The sequence below is a fragment of the Schistocerca nitens genome, chromosome 2 (assembly GCF_023898315.1).
Source record: "Schistocerca nitens isolate TAMUIC-IGC-003100 chromosome 2, iqSchNite1.1, whole genome shotgun sequence".
NCBI lineage: Eukaryota > Metazoa > Arthropoda > Insecta > Orthoptera > Acrididae > Schistocerca > Schistocerca nitens.
This window is the reverse complement of record NC_064615.1, coordinates 524,112,988-524,139,861: the sequence shown is the minus strand read 5'-3', so window position 1 is coordinate 524,139,861 and position 26,874 is coordinate 524,112,988. Positions and strand designations below refer to the sequence as shown.

The 26,874-nt window shown below is 42.7% G+C and overlaps 1 protein-coding gene across 2 annotated transcripts in view; it reads left to right on the top strand.

The window, feature by feature from the left end:
* Positions 1-26,874, top strand: part of LOC126236509 (NPC intracellular cholesterol transporter 1 homolog 1b-like) — a 169,575-nt gene that overhangs the window by 68,058 nt on the left and 74,643 nt on the right. For both annotated transcript variants that reach the window (XM_049945870.1, XM_049945871.1), the window contains exons 8-12: positions 3,219-3,314; positions 14,189-14,406; positions 14,495-14,593; positions 14,734-14,903; positions 14,990-15,184. In XM_049945870.1, coding sequence (XP_049801827.1) covers positions 3,219-3,314; positions 14,189-14,406; positions 14,495-14,593; positions 14,734-14,903; positions 14,990-15,184 — 778 coding nt within the window. The remainder of the gene's footprint in view (positions 1-3,218; positions 3,315-14,188; positions 14,407-14,494; positions 14,594-14,733; positions 14,904-14,989; positions 15,185-26,874) is intronic.

The following is a 26,874-nucleotide window of genomic DNA, read 5'->3' as shown; positions in this document are numbered from 1 at the left end:
TCGCTACTATATAATGCTGTAAATCATCAGAAATTTCTTCCTCAAATTAAGGTCTATGTTTGATACTAGTAGACTTCTCTTTTTGCCAGTGCTAGTCCGCTTTTGATTTGCCTCCTTGCTCCGTCCGTCAATGGTCATTTTGCTGCGTAGGTAGAATTCCTTAACTTCATCTACTTCGTGACCATCAATTCTGACGTTACGTTTCTCGCTGTTCTCAATTCTGCTACTTCTCATTACTTTCGTCTTTCCTCTATTTACTCTCAGTCCATATTCTGCACTCATTAGGCTGTTCATTCCATTCAGTAGATCATGTAATCCTTCTTCACTTTGTAACCTCCCCGTGAAAATTTTGTAAAGACAATAAATTAAATGTTAATGGGAATAGAGCCAAGTGTAATTTCCCAGCAAAAATATAAGAAAACTCAATTATAATGAAAACAAGCCAAATGTTTGGTCCCCACAAAAATTATAGAAAAATAATGGCCCAATGTAGACTCGACACAAAAAAATTAAGAAATTAAGATTAATCCTTAAACCCACAATAATAGGGCAGCATCGCTGACCTTAGGCCCTGTGCAATAATTAGTCTGATAAATTGATTCTGGGAGGAAAAGCATAGGAGATATTGTTTCAATTGGAATGATTCTTCTTTTTAAAAAAAATTTTTGCTTTGAAAACAGAATTATTATTGGGGCATTTCTTGAACAAATTAATTACAATTAACATACATTACATTATCAGAAGTGCGCAATGCTGCTTCATTACCTTATTTAACAATATACCTCGTCCCGAACCTTGACCAGAGACCCATGTCGACGCCCGCCGACTCCTCACACACAACTTCCGACTGAGTACAACTCGCAACTGAACTGTTCCTGCTGACTCGCTACACGCAACTGTACTCTCGCGCAGTCAAGCGCAGACTAGCAACGATAAACAACTCTCTGGTCAGAGATTCTGTCATGCCTCGCCATCGCTGGTACAGAATACATACGCGTTTCAACTTTCACTGAGGATAGTAATATCATCAGCGAATCTTATCAGTGATATCCTTTCACCTTGAATTTCAATTCTAGTCCCGACTATTTCTTTTATTTCCATCATTGCTTCTTAGATGTATAGATTGAACAGTAAGGGTGAAAGACTACATCTCTGTCTTACACCCTTTTCAATCTCCCTATAGCTTACCCCTGTTTTCCTCATAATTTAGAACATATTGCACCATTTGACATGGTCGAACGCTATTTCAGGTCGAGAAATCCTATGAACGTGTCTTGATTTTTCTTTAGTCGCAACTTCAGAATTACCTCTGTGGTGCCTTTAACTTTCCTAAAGCTAAAGTGATCGTTATCTAACGCATCATCCATTTTCTTTTCCACTCTTCTGTTTATTATTCTTGTCAGCAACATGGATGCATGAAATGCTAAGTTGAATGTGCGATAAATCTCGCACTTGTCAGCTCTTACAGTCTTCGGAATTGTGTGGATGATATTTTTCCGAAAGTCAGATGGTATGTCGCCAGACTCATACATTCTGCACACCAACGTGAATAGTCGTTTTGTTGCCACTTCCCCCCCCCCCCCCCAATGATTTTAGAAATTCTGATGGAATGTTATCTATCCCTCCTGCCTTATTTAAGTCCTCCAAAGCTCTTTTAAATTCTGATTCTAGTACTGGGTCCCCTATCTCTTCTAAATCGACCCTTGTTTCTTCTTCTTTCACATCAGACAAATCTTCCCCCGTCGTAGAGGTCTTCAGTGTACTCTTTCCACCTATCCGCCTTCTCCTCTGCATTTAACAGTGGAATTCCGTTGCACTCTTAACGTTACCACCCTTGCTTCTTATTTCACGGAAAGTTGTTTTGTCTTTCCTTTATGCTGAGTCAGTCCTTCCGACAATCATTTCTTTTTCGATTTCTTCACATTTTTCATGCAGCCATTTCGTCTTAGCTTCCCTGCGCATCCTATTTATTTTATTACCCAGCGACTTGTATTTCTTTATTCCTGGATTTCGCTGGACGTTTTTGTACTTCCTCCTTCCATCGATTAACTGAAGCATTTCTTCTGTTACCCACAGTTCCTTCGCAGTTACCTTCTTTGTATTTATGTTTTTCTTTGCAACTTCCGTGATTGCTCTTTTTAAAGCTGTCCATTCCTCTTTAACTGTGCTGCCTACTGAGGTAGTCCTTATTTCGGTATCTTCAAAAATGGTTCAAATGGCTCAGAGCACTACGGGACTTTACATCTATGGTCATCAGTCCCCTAGAACTTAGAACTACTTAAACCTAACTAACCTAAGGACATCACACAACACCCAGTCATCACGAGGCAGAGAAAATCCCTGACCCCGCAGGGAATCGAACCCGGGAATCCGGGCGCGGGAAGCGAGAACGTCACCGCACGACCACGAGCTGCGGACATTTCGGTATCTATAGCCTTAGTGAACTTCAAGCGTATCTCCTCCCTTCTTCGCCCATTGCCTCTTGCTGAAATGTCTCTTAAACGTCAGACTATTCTTCATCACTACTACATTGTGATCTGAGTCTATATCTGCTCATGGGTTTCTTACAATTCGGCATCTGATTTCTCAATCCCTGTCTTACCATGATGTAATCTAACTGAAATCTTCCTGTATCTCCGGGCATTTTCCCAGTATACCTACTCTTCTTGTGGTTCTTGAGCAGAGTATTCGTTACTAATAGCTGGAATTCACTATAGAATTCAATTAGTCTTTCTCCTCTCTCATTTCCAGTACCAAACTCATATTCTCCGGTAACCCTACCTTCTGCTCCTTCCCCTACAACACATTCCAGTCTCCCATGACTAAGATTTTCATATCCCTGACGGAGCACCAGGTGAAAATCTAGTATGTTGGATGCTCCACAGTTTCTGAGTGAGAAGAAGATCTTGATGTATCGCAGAGATTGACATCATTTATAATCATCATAATGATTTAACACCCGACAACCAAGTCATCTGATGTAGGAGAGCTTAATATATGCTCCTGGTTGATGGGCTGCATGCCCAATTTCTCTTTTTTTCCCAGATCGGTGAATAGAATTTTGCGTTCTACTTCAGTGCAGTGACTACTCGTACCGAAGATAGATCTAATTAAAGAACCATGACGTAAACAAAATTCGTTGTTTCTTTAACTATGATAGCAAAAATGTGTTACAATAACCTCTGTATTTCTTGTACTCATATTATTTATTTCAACAGGTGGCTCACCTCCATCACTCATCTACAAGCTTTTCTTCGGAGGCATCCCATTATTCCAGACGACGTTAAGCAAACTGTTCAGAAAACTGGGCTTAGGTAAGTCGAGAGGCGTACATAGGATGTATAATTATGTTGCAGCAGTACGTTTATGCACGTTTAGTTCTGTAACGTTTTGCGGAACTGTTAAGTCACGCCGGCCGCAGTGGCCGAGCGGTTCTAGGCGCTTCAGTCTGTAACCGCGCAACCGCTACGGTCGCAGGTTCGAATCCTGCCCCGGGCATGGATGTGTGTGGTGTCCTTAGGTTTGTTAGGTTTAAGTAGTTGTAAATTCTAGGGGACTGATGACCTCAGATGTTAAGTCCCATAGTGCTCAGAGCTATTTGAACCATCTGTTAAGTCACAAAATTCCGTAACTAAAATGCAGTGGGGTCATGATGTGCATAGTGTAACGCTATGCATTTGCATCAGTATAATTTCTTTGGCCTACGAAAGCGATAACTGCGTTTAGGACTTTCCTGTGGTTTTTCAACTTACGACAACCTCGCTAAGAACGGACCTGGGTACATGTTACTCCTGCAAAAGGTAAAAGCTCTCTGTCGGAATGTCCTAAATTTGTGAAAACGTTGCAGTAGAAATCGACACTGACCAAGAACTCATTAGCTGTGAGGAAGACATCACAGCAATTCAGAGGCGTGCTGCTAGATTTGCTACAAGTAGCTTCGATCAGTACACGAGTGTTACGTAGATGCTTCGTGAATTCAGATGAGAATCCCTGGAGAGAAGATGACGTTCTTTCTGCGAAACACTATTGAGAAAATTTAGAGAACTGGCATTTGAAGCTGACTTCAGAACGATTCCACTGCCGCCAACGTACATTTCGTGTAAGGACCACGAAGATACAAGAAATTAGAATTCCTACGGAGGCTTATAGGCAGTCATCTTTCCCTCGTTCTATTTTCGAGTGGAAAAGGAAAGGTAATGACTAGGTAGGGGTACAAAGTACCCTATGGTACGCACGATACTGTCGGTATGTACATGTCGATTCAAATCCACATCTCGTCTCCTTCACAGTGTTAGCTTTTTTCATCTTTTAATGCAAAAACTGGTTGTTGGATTAGTATATGTGGCAACCATGCACTGACGCATTCATTTTTTTTCTTTTTAGTCGTCAGTCTTCTAATTGGTTTGATGCGGCCCGCCACGAATTCCTCTCCTGTGCCAACCTCTTCATCCGAATAGCACTTGCAACCTACGTCCTCAATTATTTGCTGGATGTATTCCAGTCCATGTTTTCCTCTATAGTTTTTATCCCCTACTGCTCCCTCTAATACAATGAAAGTTATTCCGTGATGTCCTAACAGATGTCCTACCTTCCTGTCCCTGTCACTGTTTTCCATACATTCCTTTCCTCACCGATTCTCCGGAGAGCCTCCCCGTTCCTTATCCTAGCGATCTGATTTTCAATATTCTTCTGTAGCGCCACATCTCAAATGCTTCGACTGTTTTACAGTTTTCCTACAGTCCATATTTCACTACCATCCAATGCTGTGCTCTGAAAGTACATTCTCAAAAATTCCTTCCTCAAATTAAGACATATGTTAGATACTAGTAGATTTCTCTTGGAGAAGAATGCCCTTTTCGTCTGTGCTCGCCTGCTTTTGATGTCCTCCTTGCTCCGACCATCACTGGGTATGTTTTGCTGCCTAGGTAGTAGAATGCCTTAGCTTGATCTACTTCGTGATCACCAATCCTGATGTTAGGTTTCTCGCTTTTCTCATTTCTGCTACTTCTCATTACTTTCGTCTTTCTTATATTTACTGCCAGTTCATATTCTGTACTCATTAGAGTGTTCATTTCATTCAGAAAATCCTGTAATTTTCTTCACTTTTACTGAGGATGGCAATGTCATCAGCGAATCTTATTACTGAAATTTTTTCACTTTTAATTTTAATTCCACTCTTGAACCTCTCTTATAGTTCGATAATTGCTTCTTTGAGGCGAAAGGCTACATCCTTGTCTTACGCCTTTTTTAATCCGATCACTTCGTTCTTGGTCTTCCAGACTTATTGGTCCCTCTTGGCTCTTGTGCATGTTGTATATTACGCGTTTTTCCTTGTAGCTTACCTCTGTTTTCCTCACCATTTCTGTTGTGTTCTGCCCACTCGTCTAATACAGGGTGCCTAGGAAAGCTGATTTTCGGATCACTAGACAACAATTCAAGCAAATCGTATTAATTAAGTTTATTACAAAGGGAAATGAGATATAGACTTGTCGCAGACAAGGGGCGACAGACAAAATTAAACAAGCTCTTCAGTATATACGATTCGCAATTCAAGTGAACCAATACAGTTCATAAGTCACTGCTGTAGCATTCGGGGGAGGCTCGACTTCAACTCAGGCCGCGGCCAGGCGGAGCGGCGCTTATATTATGTTTGCCTATATTCCGCTTCTGTCTCGACGTCATCCTAGAGAGGGGTCTGTCAGCGTGCTATTGCCTGAGGTCTCACGGCTCTCTCTGCTCTTCCGATCTTGGCCGTCGTGCCGGCGCTTGACGTTACGCCGGAAGAATTTCGAACATCTAGCACCAGTTGACATTGTCGACGCTTTATCCAGGTCGAAGTATCCTACGAACGAGTCTTAAATTTTCTGTAGTCTTACTTCCATTATCGATCAGGTCTTATTGAATAACAAAGAGCAATGGCTTTAGCCGCCCCTCTGTATACTCATATTGAGGCTTCAATTCGTTGAGTGTACTCCGTTATGGCAATCACACTTCGTCGGCCTATATGGTGTTCACACTATAAGGTATAGCTGTCCTCATCCTGACGGATGATGTCAGCATCACACTATTTTACTCGGAATGGCGCTTTTGCGAATGGTACGCCGTTGCCTTCATCCGACTGATCCAGTCAGTTGTTGAGGGACCTTCAATTAACCGCCGGCCGGAGTGGCCGAGCGGTTCTAGGCGCTTCAGTTTCGAACCGCGTGACCGCTACGGTCGCTGGTTCGAATCCTGCCTCGGGCATGGATGTGTGTGATGTCCTTAGGTTAGTTAGGTTTAAGTAGTTCTAAGTTCTAGGGGACTGATGACCTCAGCAGTTAAGTCCCATAGTGCTCAGAGCCATTTGAACCATTTTTTTTTTCAATTAACATGTACTCCAAACAACCGTGCTGCTTAGCGTTTATGGGATATATAAGATTTAAGTAATTTTAAACGTGACAGAAAGAAATCTTACTACTATCTGTGAATTGTGCCCGCCCGGTTAGCCGAACTGTCTAACGCACGGCTTTCCGGATTAGGAAGGAGCGCCTGGTCCCCGGCAAGAATCCGCCAGCCGGACTTGTGTCGAGGTCCGGTGAGCCGGCCAGTCTGTGGATGGTTTTTAGGTGGTTTTCCATCTGCCTCGGCGAAAGCGGGCTGGTTCCCCTTATTCCGCCTCAGTTACACTATGTCGGAGATTTCTGCACAAACAAGTTCTCCACGTACGCGTACACCACCATTACTTTGCCCCGCAAACATAGGGGTTACACTCGGCTGGTGTGAGGCGTTCCCTGGAGGGGGGGGGGGGAGTCCACTGAGGGCCGAATCGCACAATAACCCTGGGTTCGGTGTGGGGCGGCGGAGGGGTGAAGTGGACTGCGCTAGTCGTCGTGTGGTTGTGGACCACTGCAGCTGCGGCGAGGACGGAGCCTCTCCGTCGTTTCTAGGTCCCCGGTTAACATACAACTGTGAATTGTACTGAGGACTTTCATAATTAACCAGAAAGCTGCTAAGTCAAAAGCAGTGTCATTTTGAATCACATTAGTGTCGTCATCAAGAAAAATTCTCAGGAAAATATTCAGGCCAGTTTTTCGCGAAGGAATTTGCGTAAAGCGGCCATCGAGAGAGATCTAGAAACTGACAGAAACAATGGTGGACATGTCTAGAAAAGAAAATGTGAAATTTAATGGTTATATCTACAGGACGAACAATGGAAGACTCGCAAGGCACATCTTCGATGTACCGGTCCGCCCGGGAACTCAGGTTCAATTCCTGGTCAGTCTGAGATTATCTTCGCGCGAAGACTGGGTATTTGTGTAGTCCTCACCGTGTCGTCTCATTTTTATCGATGCACAAATCGCCAAAGTAGAGTCAAACAGAAGGACATGCACCAAGCGGCCGAAAGACCTAAAATGCCATACGATCGTTTTATTTCATTTCGAGATAGCAAATAATAGCATAAATAAAACAAATTGGATCACTGAAACAGAAGAAAAATACACTAAAAAAGGAAACCAGACAAGATAACGTAAGCAATAAAGAACAGTTCAGAACCGTCATAAAAAAACATATACTTAAAAACACACAGTTCAGAACCGTCATAAAAAAACATATACTTAAAAACAGACAGGAAATAAATGGAAGGAAGAACGCAAGAGATAACACAGCGAGCGTATGAACAGAATTTGGGAAGAACGAAAGAACAAGAAAAAATCATGACTACTTCAAACGCTCTCTTAGAAGGGAATATCCGAAAATTATATACACCGAAGCGCCAAGGAAACTGGTAAAGGCACGCGTATTCAAATGCAGAGATACGTAAAGTGGCAGAATACGGCGCTGCGGTTGGAAACGCCTATATAAGATAAGTGTCTGGCGCAGTTGTTAGATCGGTTACTGCTGCTACAATGACAGGTTATCAAGATTTAAGTAATTTTAAACGTGATCTTATAGTCGGCGAACGAGCAATGGGACACAACATCTCCGGGGTAGCGATGAATTGGGGATTTTCCCGTACGACCATTTCACAAGTGTACCATTAATAACAGGAATCCGGTAAAACATCAAATCTCCGACATCGCTGCGGCCGCAAAAAGCTTCTGCAAGAACAACGACGACTGAAGAGAACCGTTCAACATGACAGAAGAGCAGCCCATCCGCAAATTGCTGCAGATTTCAATGCTGGGCCATCAACAAGCTCAGCGGGCGAAACATTCAACGGAACATCATCGACACAGTCTTTCGGAGCCGAAGGTTCACTCGTGTACCCTTGATAACTGCACGACATAAAGCTTTACGCCTCGCCTGAGCCCGACAACACCGACTTTGGACTGTTGATGACTGGAAACATGTTGCCTGGACGGACGAGTGTCGTTTCAAACTGCATCGAGCGGATGGACGTGTACGGGTATGAAGACAACCTCATGAATCCAAAGACCCTGCATGTCAGCAGGGGACTGTTCAAGATAGTGGAGGCTCTGTAATGGTGTGGGGCGCGTGCAGTTGGAGTGATATGGGACCCCTGATACGTCTAGATACGATTCTGACAGGTGAAACGTACGTAAGCATCCTGTCTGATCACCTGCATCCATTCATGTACATTGTGCATTCCGACGGACTTGGGCAATTCCAGCAGGACAATGCGACACCCCACACGTACAGAATTGCTACAGAGTGGCTCCAGGGACACTCTTCTGAGTTTTAACACTTCCGCTGGTCACCAAACCCCCCAGACGTGAACATTATTGTGGATTTCTGGGATGCCTTGCAATGCGCTGTTCAGAAGAGACCTCCAGCCGCTCGTACTCTCACGGATTTATGGACAGCCCTGCAGGATTCATGGTGTCAATTCCCTCCAGCACTACTTCAGACATTAGTCAAGTCCATGTCACGTTGTTGTGCAGCACTTTTGCTCGCTCGCGGGGACCCAACACGATATTAGGCACGTGTAACAGTTTCTTTGGCTCTACAGACAAACTTTCACAGGTTATTCAGGGATACCTTGAGTATTTTGGTATAAGGTATGATTTATACGGTTTGTTACCGTAATCACCGTTGTTTCTGTGAAAATACATTGACAAAAGTCAAGAGGTCTGAAACACACAGTAACCAAAACGTACACCACACCACACGGAATGATGCAACAACCCTCAGACGAAACACTGTACTGTAGCGCGGTTGCCGTCGGTGCAGAAACAGCTTCGAATAGCGTCGTTGTGCCACCGATTCATTGCATTCAATGAATCCATACACGACGTGCATATCGGCCAACTTATCATCAGTAAACCTGTCTATACAGCTGTGTATCGTTATTGACGTACCGGGTGGTTATAATGAAAATGCATCTACCCACGGAAGTCCAGTGTGGACTGTAATTGTCCTACGGCAGCGAAACTTGGTGCATGTGCTAAGGCGTTAGGGCGGAACAGTTTTACGATGGAAAAAAGTTGTTCCAGTTTTGGCCACCACGTGCGAATCTGGCGCTGTATAATGTTTGTATGACGGTATGACATCCACGCTGTTATTTGACAAGTCGTAAGAGGGGCGGGGGTGAGTGAACAGAACAGAGATTGTGCACTGTTGGTGAAACTGTTTTATATGAACTGCAGCAATTACAGTGCTGCATTGGGAGAGTTTCGCTGACCGAAAGGCCTGAGGAGAAGCCCGATGTCATTAAATGGTTTCAGGAAGATAATAATGAAATTCGAAAACACATGTGAACTTGGTGTGTTACCCGGTAAAGGAAGACGTCCTATCCCGGTGGAAGTTATTAAAGAGGTAACTGGTGCCGTAACTGACAACAGACCACGTCCTCGTGCAGTGTCACGAGGATTGTCCATCCCATGGTCAACAGTAAGGGAAGTTTTGAGGATTATTTTATACTGGTTCACGTCCCAGATCCAGACGGTGCAACAACGTGAACCTCACGATCCGCAGCAACGTTCCGAATTTGGTCTGCGGTTTCTGGCACGGATCGAAGTGGCCGGGCAACATACTATGGACTGTCGACACGCATTTTACACTGTAGAGTACAGTGAACACACAGAATTGCCGAATTTGCATTACTGTTAAATCACGTGTTGTGGTCAAAGAGCCATTAAACCCATTGTATGTGACTATGTGGTGTGGATTCAAAAGCAAATTTATTCTCTGTGCGTTCTTGTTTGAAGGGGATACACCCAGGGCGCCTGTCAGGTGTACTGTGACGCCTGCACGTTTGGAGAACTCGTACAGCACGTAACTCCGGCTATGGAAGAGCGCAGCTGCGTGGAAACCATTTATTTCATGCAAGATGGGGCAACGCATCATGTTGCTCGCCCAGTGAAAGATCTGCTAAATGCAACGTTCGACGAACGTATTATCTCAGAGGTTTTCCAGATGCTTGACCTTCAAGATCACCTGATCGGAATACATGTGACTTTGGATCTGCGGATATCTAAGAGAACGCGTTTACCATGGACACGTTCGGTCACTACCGCATCTGAAGGCCAGTATACTGGAACACGTTGCCCCGATTCCGCAGGAACTTTTCTGCCCACGTCCCGTTCCTAACCAATTACATAAGGAAATATTTGTATACTTCTTTCTTACATTCACAGTGCCAGATCTGCACCTGGTGGCAAAAATTGGAACTACTATTTTCGGCATATATCGGTTCCAACCTACGTATGAGAATATGTACCAAGTTTCATTTGTATACGGTAATTACAGCCCATACTGGACCTCTGTGAGTAGCTGTACGTTGATTATAACCATACGGTACAACCAACACTCCTGGAAAAACAAAACCTAGACAGTACTAAATGCAAGCTTGAAGATGAAGAGTAAAATGGATACTGCCGTTGTCAACAGTAGGTACCATGAGCGAATGGAAACAAAACACACAGCGCATACCGTCGACATTTAGACTGTTCTGCACAATTTTCAGGTTCAGAGCTAGCTGGGGCAAGAAACCAAACCAAATATATCTCTGTGATAAGCCGCCGGAGACTTGTGGCCCCTTATACCAAAATATTCAGAAGGTATGTCTTAACAACCTTTGAAAGTTTGTCGATGGCGTTCTGGTTCACTATAAATGTAATTTCAGAATATCCCCGTTTAACAGCGTGGTCATTATTTTTTCTTGTTCCTTCATTCTTCCCAAATTCTCTTCATACGTTCACTGTGTTCTCTCTTGCATTCTACCGACCATTTACTTCCTGTCCTCTTTTCCACGTGTTTCCGTTTCAGTGTACTTTTTTACGACGTTTTATCCTCCATCGCTTATCGTTTTCTTGTGTGATTCTCACTTCTTTAATATCCTTTTCTTCTGTTTCAGTGATTCGTTTTCTTTCATTTGCTAGAGTTTGACGTCTCGAAATGAAATGAAATAATATCGTATCGCCGGCCGCGGTGGTCTCGCGGTTCTAGGCGCGCAGTCCGGAACCGTGCGACTGCTACGGTCGCAGGTTCGAATCCTGCCTCGGGCATGGATGTTTGTGATGTCCTTAGGTTAGTTAGGTTTAAGTAGTTCTAAGTTCCAGGGGACTTATGACCACAGCAGTTGAGTCCCACAGTGGTTCAAAAAAATGGTTCAAATGGCTCTGAGCTCTATGGGACTCAACATCTTAGGTCATAAGTCCCCTAGAACTTAGAACTACTTAAACCTAACTAACCTAAGGACATCACACACACCCATGCCCGAGGCAGGATTCGAACCTGCGACCGTAGCAGTCCCATAGTGCTCAGAGCCATTTTTTTTTAATATCGTATCATATATTATTGGCCGGGAGATCGCCTCTGGGTTAATGAAATAAGACAATCTACAACCTGGTTAGGAATCGAACCCAGGTCCCCACGGATCTAGTGGCGGTGATGCTAAACACTAGACCACGAGCTAGAAGCGTCATACAGCATAATAGCAACTGGTTTCCATCATGTGACAAGATCAGACGCTGTGCCAGGATGTCTTAATGGTTAGCGCTTCTGCCTAGTGAGTAGAAGACCTGGGATGAATCGCGGTCTTGGTACAAATTTTCATTCGTCGCTACAGTCTGCATATATACGCCTTTACAAAATCCCATACATAGAAGTCTAGTGGTGTGGGGTCTGGTGATTGTGGCGACCACCAAATTCGAACCATCTCGTCGAATTCACCTAATCTGGAAACTTTTCATCCAAAATTTGATGAAGAATTAGGGACTACTGAGGTCGTGCCCTATGCTGTTGGAACGTAACGCCAAATGGCTCTGAGCACTATGGGACTTAACATCTGAGGTCATCAGTCCCCTAGAACCTAGAACTACATAAACCTTACTAACCTAAGGTTATCACACACATCCATGCCCCAGGCAGGATTCGAACCTGCGACCGTAGCGGTCACGCGGTTCCAGGCTGAAGCGCCTAGAGCCGCACGGCCACACCGTCCGGCACGTAACGCCAGCTTGCAGGTGTTTCAGCCTTGGCACAACAAGTTTTCTGTAATATGGCCAGATAAACATCATTGTTGACAGTAGGCTCATAGAAAAAAAGTGGACTACTGATGTACCTGTGCGTAAGTGTGCATCACAGATATATCTTGGAACTGACTCCATTTCACATATAAAATGAGAACACTCTAATCCCCGTATACGAACATTGCTGTGGTTCAGTTTGCCAAATACGTGACGATTTTACTCATAGGAGTAACAAATCTTTTCTAAAAGGTTATTGTTTCCATCATTCTTGGCTAGCATATCCAATGCAAAGTGTTCACGTTGAGATTTGTCCTCGGCTTTAGTGGCTGAAGCAGCTGAGCCTTATAGGCATAAAACATAACCTCCTATGTAAGATTTTGTACGCTGTTGGTAGTGGCATTTCCTACTCGCAGGCTGCTGCTCGCACCAATTTTGTCGGATTCGTTGCAAACGCTTGTCGTAAAGGGTCCGCTCTAGCGTCTGAAACACATGCGTGACTGGCTGTTTACGGGTAAATACTTTATGGGAAATACTGCCTGTTTCCATAAATTACGCACGCCAGACCACAATACTTGGAATGTCTCCTTTCCATACTGTATTCGAAAATTTCTTTGCACTTGGGTATCGCATTTTATGATTTTTCGTCAAATCTGAGGCACCTGGAAAATAAGGCACTGTGAGTTATCGTGTCACATGTTGAAACCCAAATGCTTGTCTAATACACCGGCAGTTTTCAAGTTATTAAAGCCCAAGTCCTTCCGACCACAGATGATGCGGTTATGGTAACGAATACTTTATTCAGGAGAACCACTTTACATACGCCTGCATCGAACAATAACTCAGAACACACTGTCTCTCCTTTCTCACAGTCCAAACACTGTCCACTTCGTGTCGGTCAGAGACATTCAAGTCCCGCGTAGAGATCGATATCCGCACAGAGCCCTCCCACCGGTAGTACAAGGCGTGGGAAGCGTGGGTCAGCGGACACCGGCATGCTCAGGTGATCGTGACCGATCGTGCCGTGGCAGGCGCGTGGGCGAGACATACTGGAAGTTTCTTGTAGATATTCTGTACAAGTGGTACAGCACCAAACACTACGGAGGGGGGGGGGGGGTAGGGGGGCGTCGGATACGGCCATATGGTTGCGGTAGAAGGTGGGGGTGGCAACGGAACTTTATCGATGTCCTGTCCATCTCCGGCCAAATTCCAGAGTGGAGGTGGCATGGGCGACGAGTGTTGATCGTCGTTATCTTACGTTCTCATCCAAGGCATAAGTGCTGAAGCGAAAAAGGAACGCTGTCACTTCATTTGCACCCTTTTTCGCAGTGCATTCATGATAAACATAAAAAATAGCCTGTTGCAAGAACATGAATACTGAAATAATACATCGAAAGTCACCACTTAATTTCAATGTCATTGGTTGCCAAATTTGGCAAGGTTACACCTTTTTGCAAAGTCTGTGCAAATAGCCACTTCGTTTTGTGCTTTTCCTCGCCTCCAGTTTATTGGAAGAGATTGCATCAGAATTATGGGCGGATGAGTCTCATTGACTTGCTGCTTCTTTCCCCTGAAAAACTGATCTACCTGGTTCCTTCCCCTTACAGCAAAATTTTGAATGCAAAAATCTCGCATTTTTAACAGTCTAAGCCTCTTAACATATTCGTACGATCAGTCTGAATCCAGCTGTAGCAGTAACTCAATTTCTAGAAAAAAGTGACTTATCTGTTTTTTCTTTCCCTGATTCTTCAAATGGTGTATCTGGTTTGTTTTTGCAGTATTTGCCTCATATCCAGGAGCAACAATCTGCTTAACATCCTGGGCAGTTGTTGGTATGAGCTATGGCGCATTGTCGTTGATCGTCACGACTGACCGCATAGAGCTATGGGCTTCTCCGACAAGTCAATCGAGGATCGAAAAAGATTACTTTGACACTCATTTCGGGCCCTTCTACAGAACTGAACAAGTGTTCATCAAGGCTCACGGTCTGGACAATGTATGTAAACCAACAACACTTTTTTTTCTTCTACATAGTTTTTATTTCTGACATTCATCTGTAGAAGAGTAAATGAACTTTTTTCCAGATTATGTACGAAAGCGGTATGCAACCTGTGGAATTCGGGTCAGTTTTCAATAAAACTTTTCTGTTAACTGTCCTCGATTTGCAACAACAGATAATTCAGGTACGGTACTGGATGCGGTTAATACAAACAATTGTTATTCGTCAGTGTGACAAATCAAAGCATCTCAAAGTCTGAAAGAAGTCTACTTTGACTACTATCTTATGATCGCGAACCGTCTTCTCACTTTAATTTAATTACAGATCGGAGCTGGTGAAAGCTACGAGCTGAAGAATATCTGTAATGCACCACTGGCGACGGGTGAAGTGAAAACAGAAGACTGCCTTGTGCAAAGTATTTGGGGCTATCTGAAAAACAATGCAAGTTTGTTAGAAGATGATTCCTACTTGAGCATATTGTTAACGTGCATGCAGTAAGTATCTTTTCCACAAGTAGGTTCTGCTTGTGAATATTATCAGTTTCTTTGAGTAATTAACGCAAATTTGTGTACTTCTGCAGGAACAACGTTGATTTTAGCTGTTTGGGCCCTTACGGCGGGCCCATTTTCGCTGGTTTGGCACTTGGCGGTTTTCCGGAAGATGCAAACGTTAATTACTCAAAGTATGCGTTGTCAACAGGTCTCTCACTGACATTTTTGGTCAACAATCACTTGGATAAGACAGATCTACAACCGGCTCTTGAATGGGAATCTAGGTAAGTTTAGGCCTGCCGATGTGTATAGACTTAATTAGTCGTCATGTCAGTTGTTGATAAGTTCATAGAGAAGAACTGTATGTAGTGTAATTACAACTTTAGCGAAGTCAATTATTTCTGCTTGCGCTTAAGGATAGTCAGTAAGCGATCGCAACAGAATCTAGACGACTTTGTAAGCATCACGAACTCAAGAGAAGAAAGTATATTAAATCGGAGAAACGAGGATGCAGTAGGTTAAATCGGAGAAACGAGGATGCAGTAGATTCCTGTTTCGGCTAACAGGATGTACAACTGCGTAAAGCTGTGTTCACACACGCAACTGATGTGACGCCACAATATGTGGCTGTAGCTACGCCTTGAGCTCCCTTTCACATGCCCCGTCCGAGCAGGTCTCGGAATGCCCAACTGTACCGACCGACCGCCGAGTCATCCTCATCCGATAGGCGTCACTGGATGCGGATATGGAGGGGCATATGGTCAGTCCACCGTTCTCCCGACAGTTGTCGGTTTTCGTGACCGGAGCCGCTGTCTCACTAAAGAGCCTCTCAACTGGTCTCACAAAGGCTGAGTGCACATTTCTTGCCGACTGCGCTCGACAGAGCCGGCCGATCACCCATCCAAGTTCTAACCAATCACCACAGCCCTTTACTTCAGTGATTTGACGGCAACCGGTGTTACCACTGCAGCAAGCTCGTTGACACAATTCTCATAGAGTGGTACAAATCTAAGAAGTTGCACATCTCTCAGCAGGGTAACTGCAATCAGGTTTTAATGTTATGGTAGAGGTTATGGCATTAGAGCTGTGACAGGAGTTAAACACAAGGAAGAAGGAACCCAGATGTTAGATCCGAAACAAATTACACACGAGGATAAATCAGGGGCCAAAAACATATTAAGAATTGCACTCGAAGACAGAAATGCTGTTTTAATCTGGCGAATTAACCAACAGCTGGCATGTATAAATATCATCTGCAGCCTGTCACTCTTCCAGGACTTTTGAATCGTATAGATCCTTGTATTACGAATAACCGATTTATAGTTTAAGACTATCACATCACGCTCGGGGGTTATTTTCCACGTATAATCCACAATTTATACAGCACTTGTTGCGCTCTCCCCCGCCCCCCCCCCCTCCCCCTCCACGCAACACACACACACTGCTACAGAAGGTTAAACATAAATTGCTTGTAGTTACAGAAGCTGCGAAAGTGTACCTGGCGACCACTGTTTTGACTTTTTCAGTAATACAATGAAAACTCACTGAACTCGAGTGCATTGCAGCAGCAATTACTCCACTATAACAGCGACAGAATGTTCCTGTTTCGAAATAGAAATCAGCTTTTTAGAGCTGACTTTGGCTTCTTTTTGATACCATTTAGCTGGCAAATGAGTGATATGGCTGAGACCTGGAAGTATGGCTTTTTTCACAATCATTTGGCTTATTTCCTTGCTTTTTTTCCTTGACCATGGGAAAGCATTAAAATCCATGTTGATTAAAGGCAAATTATTTGTACTGAACTAAGATTTCAAAACACCTGTCAGTATTCCATGGAAATGATATAGGAAGTCATCCGCTTAGCAGTTGTAACAAACTATGTGTCATTAACTGATGAGGAGAGGGAACAGAGAACTTCTATTCATTGTATTGTTTTGTTGAAGTGCAAGAAATAATGTAACACTAAAGTACAGATATTGTGAAATTAGCCCTGTAATTCCTAGTAGAAACAGTATTTAGATTTTTATTATGAGAAAAAGAAAGTTGTGCGAAATAAATTGACATGAAGATGTTTATTTAAATAAATCTTTGCCTCAAAATTTCAAGGTTTTAAAAATGGGCCGATATTTTATATGCATATCATAGAAATAAAATCTCAAATTGTTGTATCTGCATTCGAAGTACAACTGAATCCAAAAATCATTTCTCTAATGAGATAAACAAGGCAAACCTGTAAATTTTTAATCTTTTGTGCTTCCCAGAAGCTACACATTTTTAATATCTATACATTTTCTCTCCGGCTATTGAAACCAATAAAATTAAATGTTGTACGTGAATTTAAGATATGATGCAAAAACCTGTGGAACATTTTTTTTCGCCGGCCGAAGTGGCCGTGCGGTTAAAGGCGCTGCAGTCTGGAACCGCAAGACCGCTACGGTCGCAGGTTCGAATCCTGCCTCGGGCATGGATGTTTGTGATGTCCTTAGGTTAGTTAGGTTTAACTAGTTCTAAGTTCTAGGGGACTAATGACCTCAGCAGTTGAGTCCCATAGTACTCAGAGCCATTTGAACCATTTTTGAACATTTTTTCCCTGACGTAAATATGAGTAAATTATTTTTCAAGAACCTGATTCCAATGTTTTAACGTTAAGTGTTGCTTACATTTTGACTTGTCTGTATATAAAATTTGATCAAACTGTTCTTCATACAGTTGAAGTTATCTAACAACATCTACCTTACCGCATTTCCGTATACTCCCCTCCACCCCCCCCCCTTCCCCGTAAAAATTTTAAACAGTATGATTATTGCAAAAATAAAACTGCGCAGTAATACACCCTGTTTTATTTCCGCTTTTTTCTGACTTTTCTGTAGAAACATTTAGCTTTTTTTCGCAACTTCAGTGCAACTGTGCACCGTAGGAAATGCATAAGCTTGTAATTATTAGCATATTTTCTTCCTATACACATATTACAATTGGTATCTATTAGCATCTGCAAGTATTATTCTCATATATGACTCGTTCCATATGCATTCAGTTCTCTCAACGGAACACGAATTAATAACTAAATAAATACACCACTAACTGTGGCGATACCAATGTTTACGTGTGTGAACCCGTCTTAGCACTCTTTGTTGCAACTCACTTGCGAAACCTTATGCAGAAATGACTTCAGAACACGAAATTTTCGTTTCTACATGTCACGGATATAAATGACCCACAGTGAACCGGAGAAAATCAAGTAACTTGGGATGTTCTCAACAAAGCAGATGAAATTATATCTTATATGAAATGCACTGCTCAAAGTGCTAAAATAATCTACAGAAAATGAAGAAAGAAAAATTATTTCACAACAAAATTCAGTCGGCAATTCCAAATATATTTTAGTTTCGCTATAACGGATTCAACAAATGAATTTGTAATATTCAGAACCCAAACAAAATTATTCTGCTGATTAGCTCATTAAATATTCAGGTAGAAGATATTAGACACAATGCTTACAACTTGTGCAAACATAGATTTTTGTGGTTAATTTCTAGTATAGACCTATATATAAATGAAAAATTTCAGCCCAAAATTGATCAACCTTGATCAATCGTGACATTTTGACAACTATTCATCAGCTTTCTGTTCGAAAATCAGATCAATATACATATCACTGACTTCCTTTAAAATATTTCGGGGAGAACTGACAGCTTCATCAGGCAACTGGAGAAATAACTAATCAGGCATGCAGTTTTAATTGGTTATTCAATGTTTGTGGACACTGATTCTTTGATATGCTGAGCACTCGTAGAACTGTATAGTTTTAGATAAATAGAACAGGTAGAGATTCCCTAATGCGCCGCGCATTTCATCACGGGATCCACTAGTCGGTACGAGAGCATTACGGAAATGCTTTACAAACTCAGGTGGCAGACGCTGCAGGAGAGGCTTTTTGCATTACTGAGAGGTTTACTATTGAAATTCTGAGATAAGAACTTTCCGTCCAGAGTCAGGAAATATATTACGTTCTCCTACATCTGAAATGACCACAATAAGAAAATCCGAGAAATCAGAGCTAATACAGAGACTACCGACGGTCATTCTTTCCACGCGCCATTCGCAAAATGAGCGGAACAGACAGTGGTACCGAAGCAGAGCCGATTTAAGGCAAAAGCGGTACAAGTGGCCGCTAAGGGCGCCATGCTGAATGGAACGTCCAAAGTGCAAAACATACACTCCTGGAAATTGAAATAAGAACACCGTGAATTCATTGTCCCAGGAAGGGGAAACTTTATTGACACATTCCTGGGGTCAGATACATCACATGATCACACTGACAGAACCACAGGCACATAGGCACAGGCAACAGAGCATGCACAATGTCGGCACTAGTACACTGTATATCCACCTTTCGCAGCAATGCAGGCTGCTATTCTCCCATGGAGACGATCGTAGAGATGCTGGATGTAGTCCTGTGGAAAAGCTTGCCATGCCATTTCCACCTGGCGCCTCAGTTGGACCAGCGTTCGTGCTGGACGTGCAGACCGCGTGAGACGACGCTTCATCCAGTCCCAAACATGCTCAATGGGGGACAGATCCGGAGATCTTGCTGGCCAGGGTAGTTGACTTACACCTTCTAGAGCACGTTGGGTGGCACGGGATACATGCGGACGTGCATTGTCCTGTTGGAACAGCAGGTTCCCTTGCCGGTCGAGGAATGGTAGAACGATGGGTTCGATGACGGTTTGGATGTACCGTGCACTATTCAGCGTCCCCTCGACGATCACCAGTGGTGTACGGCCAGTGTAGGAGATCGCTCCCCACACCATGATGCCGGGTGTTGGCCCTGTGTGCCTCGGTCGTATGCAGTCCTGATTGTGGCGCTCACCTGCACGGCGCCAAACACGCATACGGCCATCATTGGCACCAAGGCAGAAGCGACTCTCATCGCTGAAGACGACACGTCTCCATTCGTCCCTCCATTCATGCCTGTCGCGACACCACTGGAGGCGGGCTGCACGATGTTGGGGCGTGAGCGGAAGACGGCCTAACGGTGTGCGGGACCGTAGCCCAGCTTCATGGAGACGGTTGCGAATGGTCCTCGCCGATACCCCAGGAGCAACAGTGTCCCTAATTTGCTGGGAAGTGGCGGTGCGGTCCCCTACGGCACTGCGTAGGATCCTACGGTCTTGGCGTGCATCCGTGCGTCGCTGCGGTCCGGTCCCAGGTCGACGGGCACGTGCACCTTCCGCCGACCACTGGCGACAACATCGATGTACTGTGGAGACCTCACGCCCCACGTGTTGAGCAATTCGGCGGTACGTCCACCCGGCCTCCCGCATGCCCACTATACGCCCTCGCTCAAAGTCCGTCAACTGCACATACGGTTCACGTCCACGCTGTCGCGGCATGCTACCAGTGTTAAAGACTGCGATGGAGCTCCGTATGCCACGGCAAACTGGCTGACACTGACGGCGGCGGTGCACAAATGCTGCGCAGCTAGCGCCATTCGACGGCCAACACCGCGGTTCCCGGTGTGTCCGCTGTGCCGTGCGTGTGATCATTGCTTGTACAGCCCTCTCGCAGTGTCCGGAGCAAGTATGGTGGGTCTGACACACCGGTGTCAATGTGCTCTTTTTTCCATTTCCAGGAGTGTATATATGCAGGTTGCGAAAACTGACGCGGGTGAAAGCATATGATAATAGAAGCGCAAACGTTCTATTAAACAGAAGTACGCAAACGAGCCATTTGAGAGATAACTACGAATATGTGGTTATGAGCAGTCGCTGACTTCCCTTATCAAATATTGCCCTGATTGGTATAAGTGTATTTAAAACGTAAATTTTTCTTTTAAGTCCTCGTCTAATACGGCTCTAATTTCACCCACCGCCTACCACTAACGATAAATAGCCTCCTGCTTCAGTATATTACATGCTACAATTCGTGTTCCACGTGTCGCCCTCACGTGGCCTTATTAGACCTACTTTCATGGCAAATTTTCTAAAATCTAACAATTTAAACTCTTTCCCACACGAGTAAGATTTTCTGTAAGCTTACTTGTTGGCTTGCGCGATGGCCCCGTCGATCACTAGGTTGCTCCCCTGCAGGGAGCGTGACATATTTTCTGTGATGGTTCTGGTGCTTTCCCTTGTAGGAGTCTCTGAATGCTACCTGTGCTCGCTAATGAAGAGTCCTGTTGCTGCCTGATGTCACTGCCTGGAAGGTGGGATCTCGAAGAGATGAGCACAACAGAATATCTGCTATCTTTCTCAGTGATTTTAAAGAAACTATTGCGTAAAAAAATCAGCTTCATGATGAGGTGTCCATCATTTCATTAACTGTCATAGTTATTATGATATTTAGAAATTAAGTAAGTCACTACACAAAATTCGAATAGTTTATAATGAAAGTCTTACACTGTTGCATATGAACCGCAACTAATGTATCAAATTACTCTTCACACTTGGAAGGAGATCTATATCTGTCTCAAATCTCAAGAAAATAGTTGGTACATAGTCCACTCAGTTCCATCCACACACACCAATAATAAAATTAGAAGAAAATATTCATAACATCCTTTGTATCCCACAAACTGTTTGGACATTAAAACAAGATTTTGGAAAACAGCAGCACACAAAACTTGCTTACCTACCATGACATAAAGTAACAGATGTTTTCCACTGGAATAATTTAATTTTTGAGGGTCATCAATAGCTGGTGAAATGAGAATTGCTATGGGCTTTTTAACTACGTAAGTGAAGGAACTACACATTTGTTTTTGTTCTGTGAATGGGTTTTCACATAAACTATTTACCTGTCGTGCTCTCAGTTATTAGTTTAATAACAGACTACACTGTTTCAGGATACTTTGTAAATAAGTATTGTAGTAGTTCTATTACATGTTTATTACCTCATAAATAAATAAAACTTTTTTTTATTTTAAATTCAGTTTATTAGTGTTTGTAAAATAATTCTTTCATATAGTGTTCATTGAAAAAAATGATGATCATTCCACTTAGGACCTGTGGAAGGTACATTAACTTATTTGTTTCAGTTGTATATATTTGTTATGTATTATTGTTTTTCTGACATATTTCACATTCCGGAGGACCTCCTCAATATGGATTAATTTGAATGAAAGTAATTCTAATCTAATCACAATGTCAACTGCACTAGAATAACAGTGAGGTGAATCTTGGTAAACTCTGCTGTGTTTTGGCAAAGAAGTATAGTTTAATATGATAGCAAGAGAAGCATAGGTGTTATTCAAAACACATCACTGATGACACTTCTCTGAAGATAAAGAAGCAGCAGATAATGGAGCAAGAAATCTGGGAAAATGTCATTTCTGTTGCAATTTTGGTGGAATACTATATCCAATCATGTTTGTAATGATGAATGGTTGGATGGAAACTTGCCAAGGGATTTTATTTCTATATCTCAATAACGTGAGCTATAGGGAAACAATTCACACCACATAGGGTACCATCTTTTCCTGTCTACTCCCATTCAGAGTGATTGTGTGAACTTTTTTCATCTCATATCTCTTTGAATGTGTTAAAGATATAGCTTGTTTCATGCTGAAGAACAGATTCAATGAGGTGATAAATGGAATCATCATATTTTTAATAAAACTGTGCTCATCTACATCTATATTCTGCAGCCCACTGAGAAAATTATGGCACATTGTACCAGTTACTACAGTTTTTCCTATTCCATTCCCATAAAGAGTGCAAAAAGAAGATTGCTTAAATGCCTTCGTGGATGCTGTAATTAATCTAATTTTTTCCTCGCAACTCCTATGGGAGCAATACATATGAGGTTATAGCATATTCCTAGAGACATCATTTAAGCTGGTTCTTGATACTTTGCAAGTAGGCTTTCTCAGGGTAGTTTATGTCTGTCTTCAAGAGTCTGCCTATTCAGTTTCTTCAGCATCTCTCTGACACTCGTCCACAGGTCAGACAAACCTAAGACCATTTGTGCTGCCATTATCTGCACATGTTCAGTACCTCCTGTTAGTGCTTTCTCGTATGGGTTCCACACACTTCGGCAATATTCTTGGATGAATCACACAAGTGATTGGCAAACAAATTTCTTTGTAGACTGATTGCATTTGCCTAATATTCTGTCAGTAAATGGAAGCATTACTCAGGGCTGAGCCTATGTCATTGTTCCATTACACATTATACTCAAGTATTTGTATGTGCTGACTAAATCAAATTCTGATTCATTAATATTATAGCCACAGGATACTATATTTTTTCATTTTGCGAAGTACACAATTTTAAATTTCTGAATATTTAAAACAAGTTGCCAGTCTTTGCACCACTTTGAATTCTTATCAAGGTATGACAGAATATTTATGCAGTCTGTCTTTCAGACAGTACTTCTTTATAGATAACTGCATCATCTGTAAAAGTCTGAGATTACTACTAATATCATCCACAAGGTCATTAATATACAATATGAACACTAGGGTCTCAATACACTTCCCTGAGGCAAACCCCAAGTTACATCTACATCTCTCGATAACTCTCCATACGAGATAACTTGCTGCATCCTCCCTGACATAAAATTCTCAATCCAGTCACAAATTCCAGTTGATACCCCATATGACTGTACTTCCAATAATAAGCACAGATGTGAACGGAGTCAAATGCTGTTCAGAGGTCGAGAAATACTGCATCTACAGGACTACCTTGATCCAAAGCTTTCCATACCTCATGTGAGAAAAGTGCGAGCTGGGATTCGCATGATACTTACTTACTTACTCCTTAGCTCTACAGCCCTTGAAGGACCTTAGCCTGCATCACAATATCCTGCCACTCTGTCCAATCCATGGCTTTCCATCTCCATCCTCTGACACCCAGCTTTTTCATGTCTTCTTCAACTCCATCCACCCATCTCTTTCTGGGGCATCCCCTCCGCCATCTGCCTCCAGCCTTGCCATCAAAAATCCTCTTACAAGCTCTGTATTCTTCCATGCTAACCATGTGCCCTGCCCACCGCAGTCTTCTTATTTTAATGGTAGTGACAATGTCAGGTTCTTCTAAAAGGTGTGGTAGTTCTGCATTCTTATGAATGCACCAACCCTCTTGATCGTATATTGGGCCGTATATTTTATGTAGCACCTTTCTCTCCCAAATGCTAAGGATCCTTTCCTCATTTACAGTCATGGTCCACATTTCGGCACCATACATAACAACCGGTCTTATAATGGTTTTGTAAATGAGGATTTTGGATTTTTGTGATAGAAGCAAACTCCTAAGCATGGCTAATGCGGCAAAGTAGCATCTGTTACCTGCTGCTATTATGGCTTTCACCTCACTGCCATTGTCAATTTGTCTCGGTGATAGTCGACCCAAGGTACTTGAAGTCTCCCACCCTTTCAAACTCCCTGTCAGCTATCCTGAGACTTGGTAGGTTTTGTTGGTTGGTCATTGCCATATACTTGGTCTTTTCGACATTGACTGTCAGGCCAAGTTCTCTTGCACCTTTCTCCAGTTCATAAGCTTTGTCTCGCACAGCAGTGTTTCATGCAAGTGATGCCACATTGTCAGCATTGGCTAGGTACTGTAGTGAACGATTTAATAAGGTTTCTCCATTATTTAACTGTATCTGACTTATAACTTTTTCTACACAAAGTTTGTACAACAATGAGGAGATATTGTCACCCTCTCTAAGTCCCTTCTTCACTTCCACTTCTCTGGAGATTTCGCCCTGTATTTTTACTTTACAGTTGGTTTCGCTGAGGGTCATCATAGAAAGTTTAATGAGCTTCTTGGGTATTCCAGCCTCTTCCATTACATTCCATAACACCACTCTTGAGATGCTATCATAGGCTTGTTTAAAGTCGATATAAAGCTGGTGTATGTTAATTTGATGTTCGTGACATTTTTCAAGTAGTATGCGCAATGTGAATATCTGGTCAGTTGTTGACCTATTTCGTCTAAAACCACTCTGATAGCCTCCAATTCTCTCTTACACATATGGAGTAATCCTGTTGGTTATAATCTTGGAGAAAACTTTATATGTGGTTTTTAGTAGGGAGATTCCTCGATAGTTCTGGCAGTTTAATTTATCTCCTTTTTTATGTATGTGGCACATTATAGCTGTTTTCCACTCCTTTGGCGTGCTCTCTTCTTGCCAAATATTCAATATTATTTTAGGAATTGTTTTCCACAGCATTTCCCCACAATATTTGAGAAGTACGGCCTGGTGACTTATTGTTTTTTAAGGTCTTAATGGCTTGCATCACTTCCCCCAATGTAGGTTCTGGTGTTAAAACCTCTGGTCCATAGTAAGTTAGTTCCACCAGTTCCTCTCGCTCTAACTCTTCTACTTCTGGATTCAGTAACTCTTGGAAGTATTCTGCCCACCTGTCAAGTATTTTATTACTCTCCCCTATCAAATACCCTTCTTTGTTCCTACACATATTTGTTCTGGCTTGGAACCTGGTCTTTCCTTCTTTAATCTTTTGGTACATTTCACAACTTTGCTTCTCTTCTCCTAGCTGTTCAATTTCTTCCAATTTTTTCTTTTCTAGTGCTCTTTTCTTCTGTCTGCAGACCCTCTTCGCTATATGGCGCTTTTTATTATATTCATACAGATTTGCTCGAGTTCTTCTCTGTAATAATTTCATTTGTGCTGTATTACATTCCTCAATTCTTCTCATACATTCTTCATCAAACCAATCTTCCTTCCTTTGAGCCCGTTCATGTTCTAAAACCTCTCCAGGTGCCTTCGAGAATTGCAGTCTTACATCGTTTTCACATTACTTCTATATGTTCATTTGATGTGTCGATATCATTCTTAATCCTCTCTTCTATTTTCATCTGACATGCTTTCCATATTTCTTCTAATTTCAGTTTCTTAATGTCAAACCTCTTTTGTTTGTGGCCTTTTTGACTACTCAATAGTGAGATCCTTTGTCTGTATTTAGTTCTCACTAGACGGTGGTCTGAATTGCAGTCATCTCCACGCTGGCTCCTAACATCCATTATATCCAGTCCATGTCTCCGATCAATCAATATATGGTCTATCTTATTTCTGGTTTGTCCATCTCGTGAAATCCATGTTTCTTTGTGTATTTTTCTGTGTGGGAAACATGTACTGTCAACAGTCATGTTTTTGCTTACAGCAAAATCTACAGCCCTAAGTCCACTGTCATTTGATATTTCATGGAGGCTATGTCTTCCTATGGTTCGCTGAAAGGGCTCTTCTTTTCCTATTTTTGCATTCAGGTCTCCAATTCATATCTTGACATCATGTTTGGGAGCCTGATGATACAGTTGTTCTATCTTGCTATAAAACTCATCCTTTTGTTGTTCATCTGCCTCCTCTGTGGGTGCATAGACATTTATCACTGTAATGTTGAAAAAATTTCCCCTTAATCTTAATATATGGACATCCGTTCATTGATTGGTTGGAAGCACATTGCCGCATGTTTCAGTTCTTTAGGGACCACAAAACCTGTTCCAAAGGTATTCATCCTCCTGCCACTATAAGAAGATAGTGAAATTTCCTGCACCCATTATGTCACTCCACTTCCACCTTATTTCCTGGAGAGCCAATATTTTTATACTGGAGTTGTTTACTTGCATTAGCAGCTGATGTAGGACTCCAGCTTGGTATAGGCTCCGCACATTCCATGTTCCTATGTACATATCTCTTATCCTTTTTTTGTTTGCTAGGGTCATCATCGAAATATCTGTCCAGCTTATTCCTTTGCTAGCATTTGCAACAATTGATGTTTTACAGGGGCAGACTGTTAATCTTCTGCCCAACCATTTGGGGGGTTGCTCCTTACAGCTCGCAGGCTAGTTGGCTCCATGTTAGCCTCTGTAGATCCCTCTACTAACTGCAAGGCAGCAGGTGATTTGTATTTGGTTTACTCCCTTAAGGAGACTGGCTTCACCACGCCTCTAGAGTCCTCCCTGCCCTGTGTTGTAGGATGTTAAGAATGATAAAGGAAAGGGTGGGCTTAATA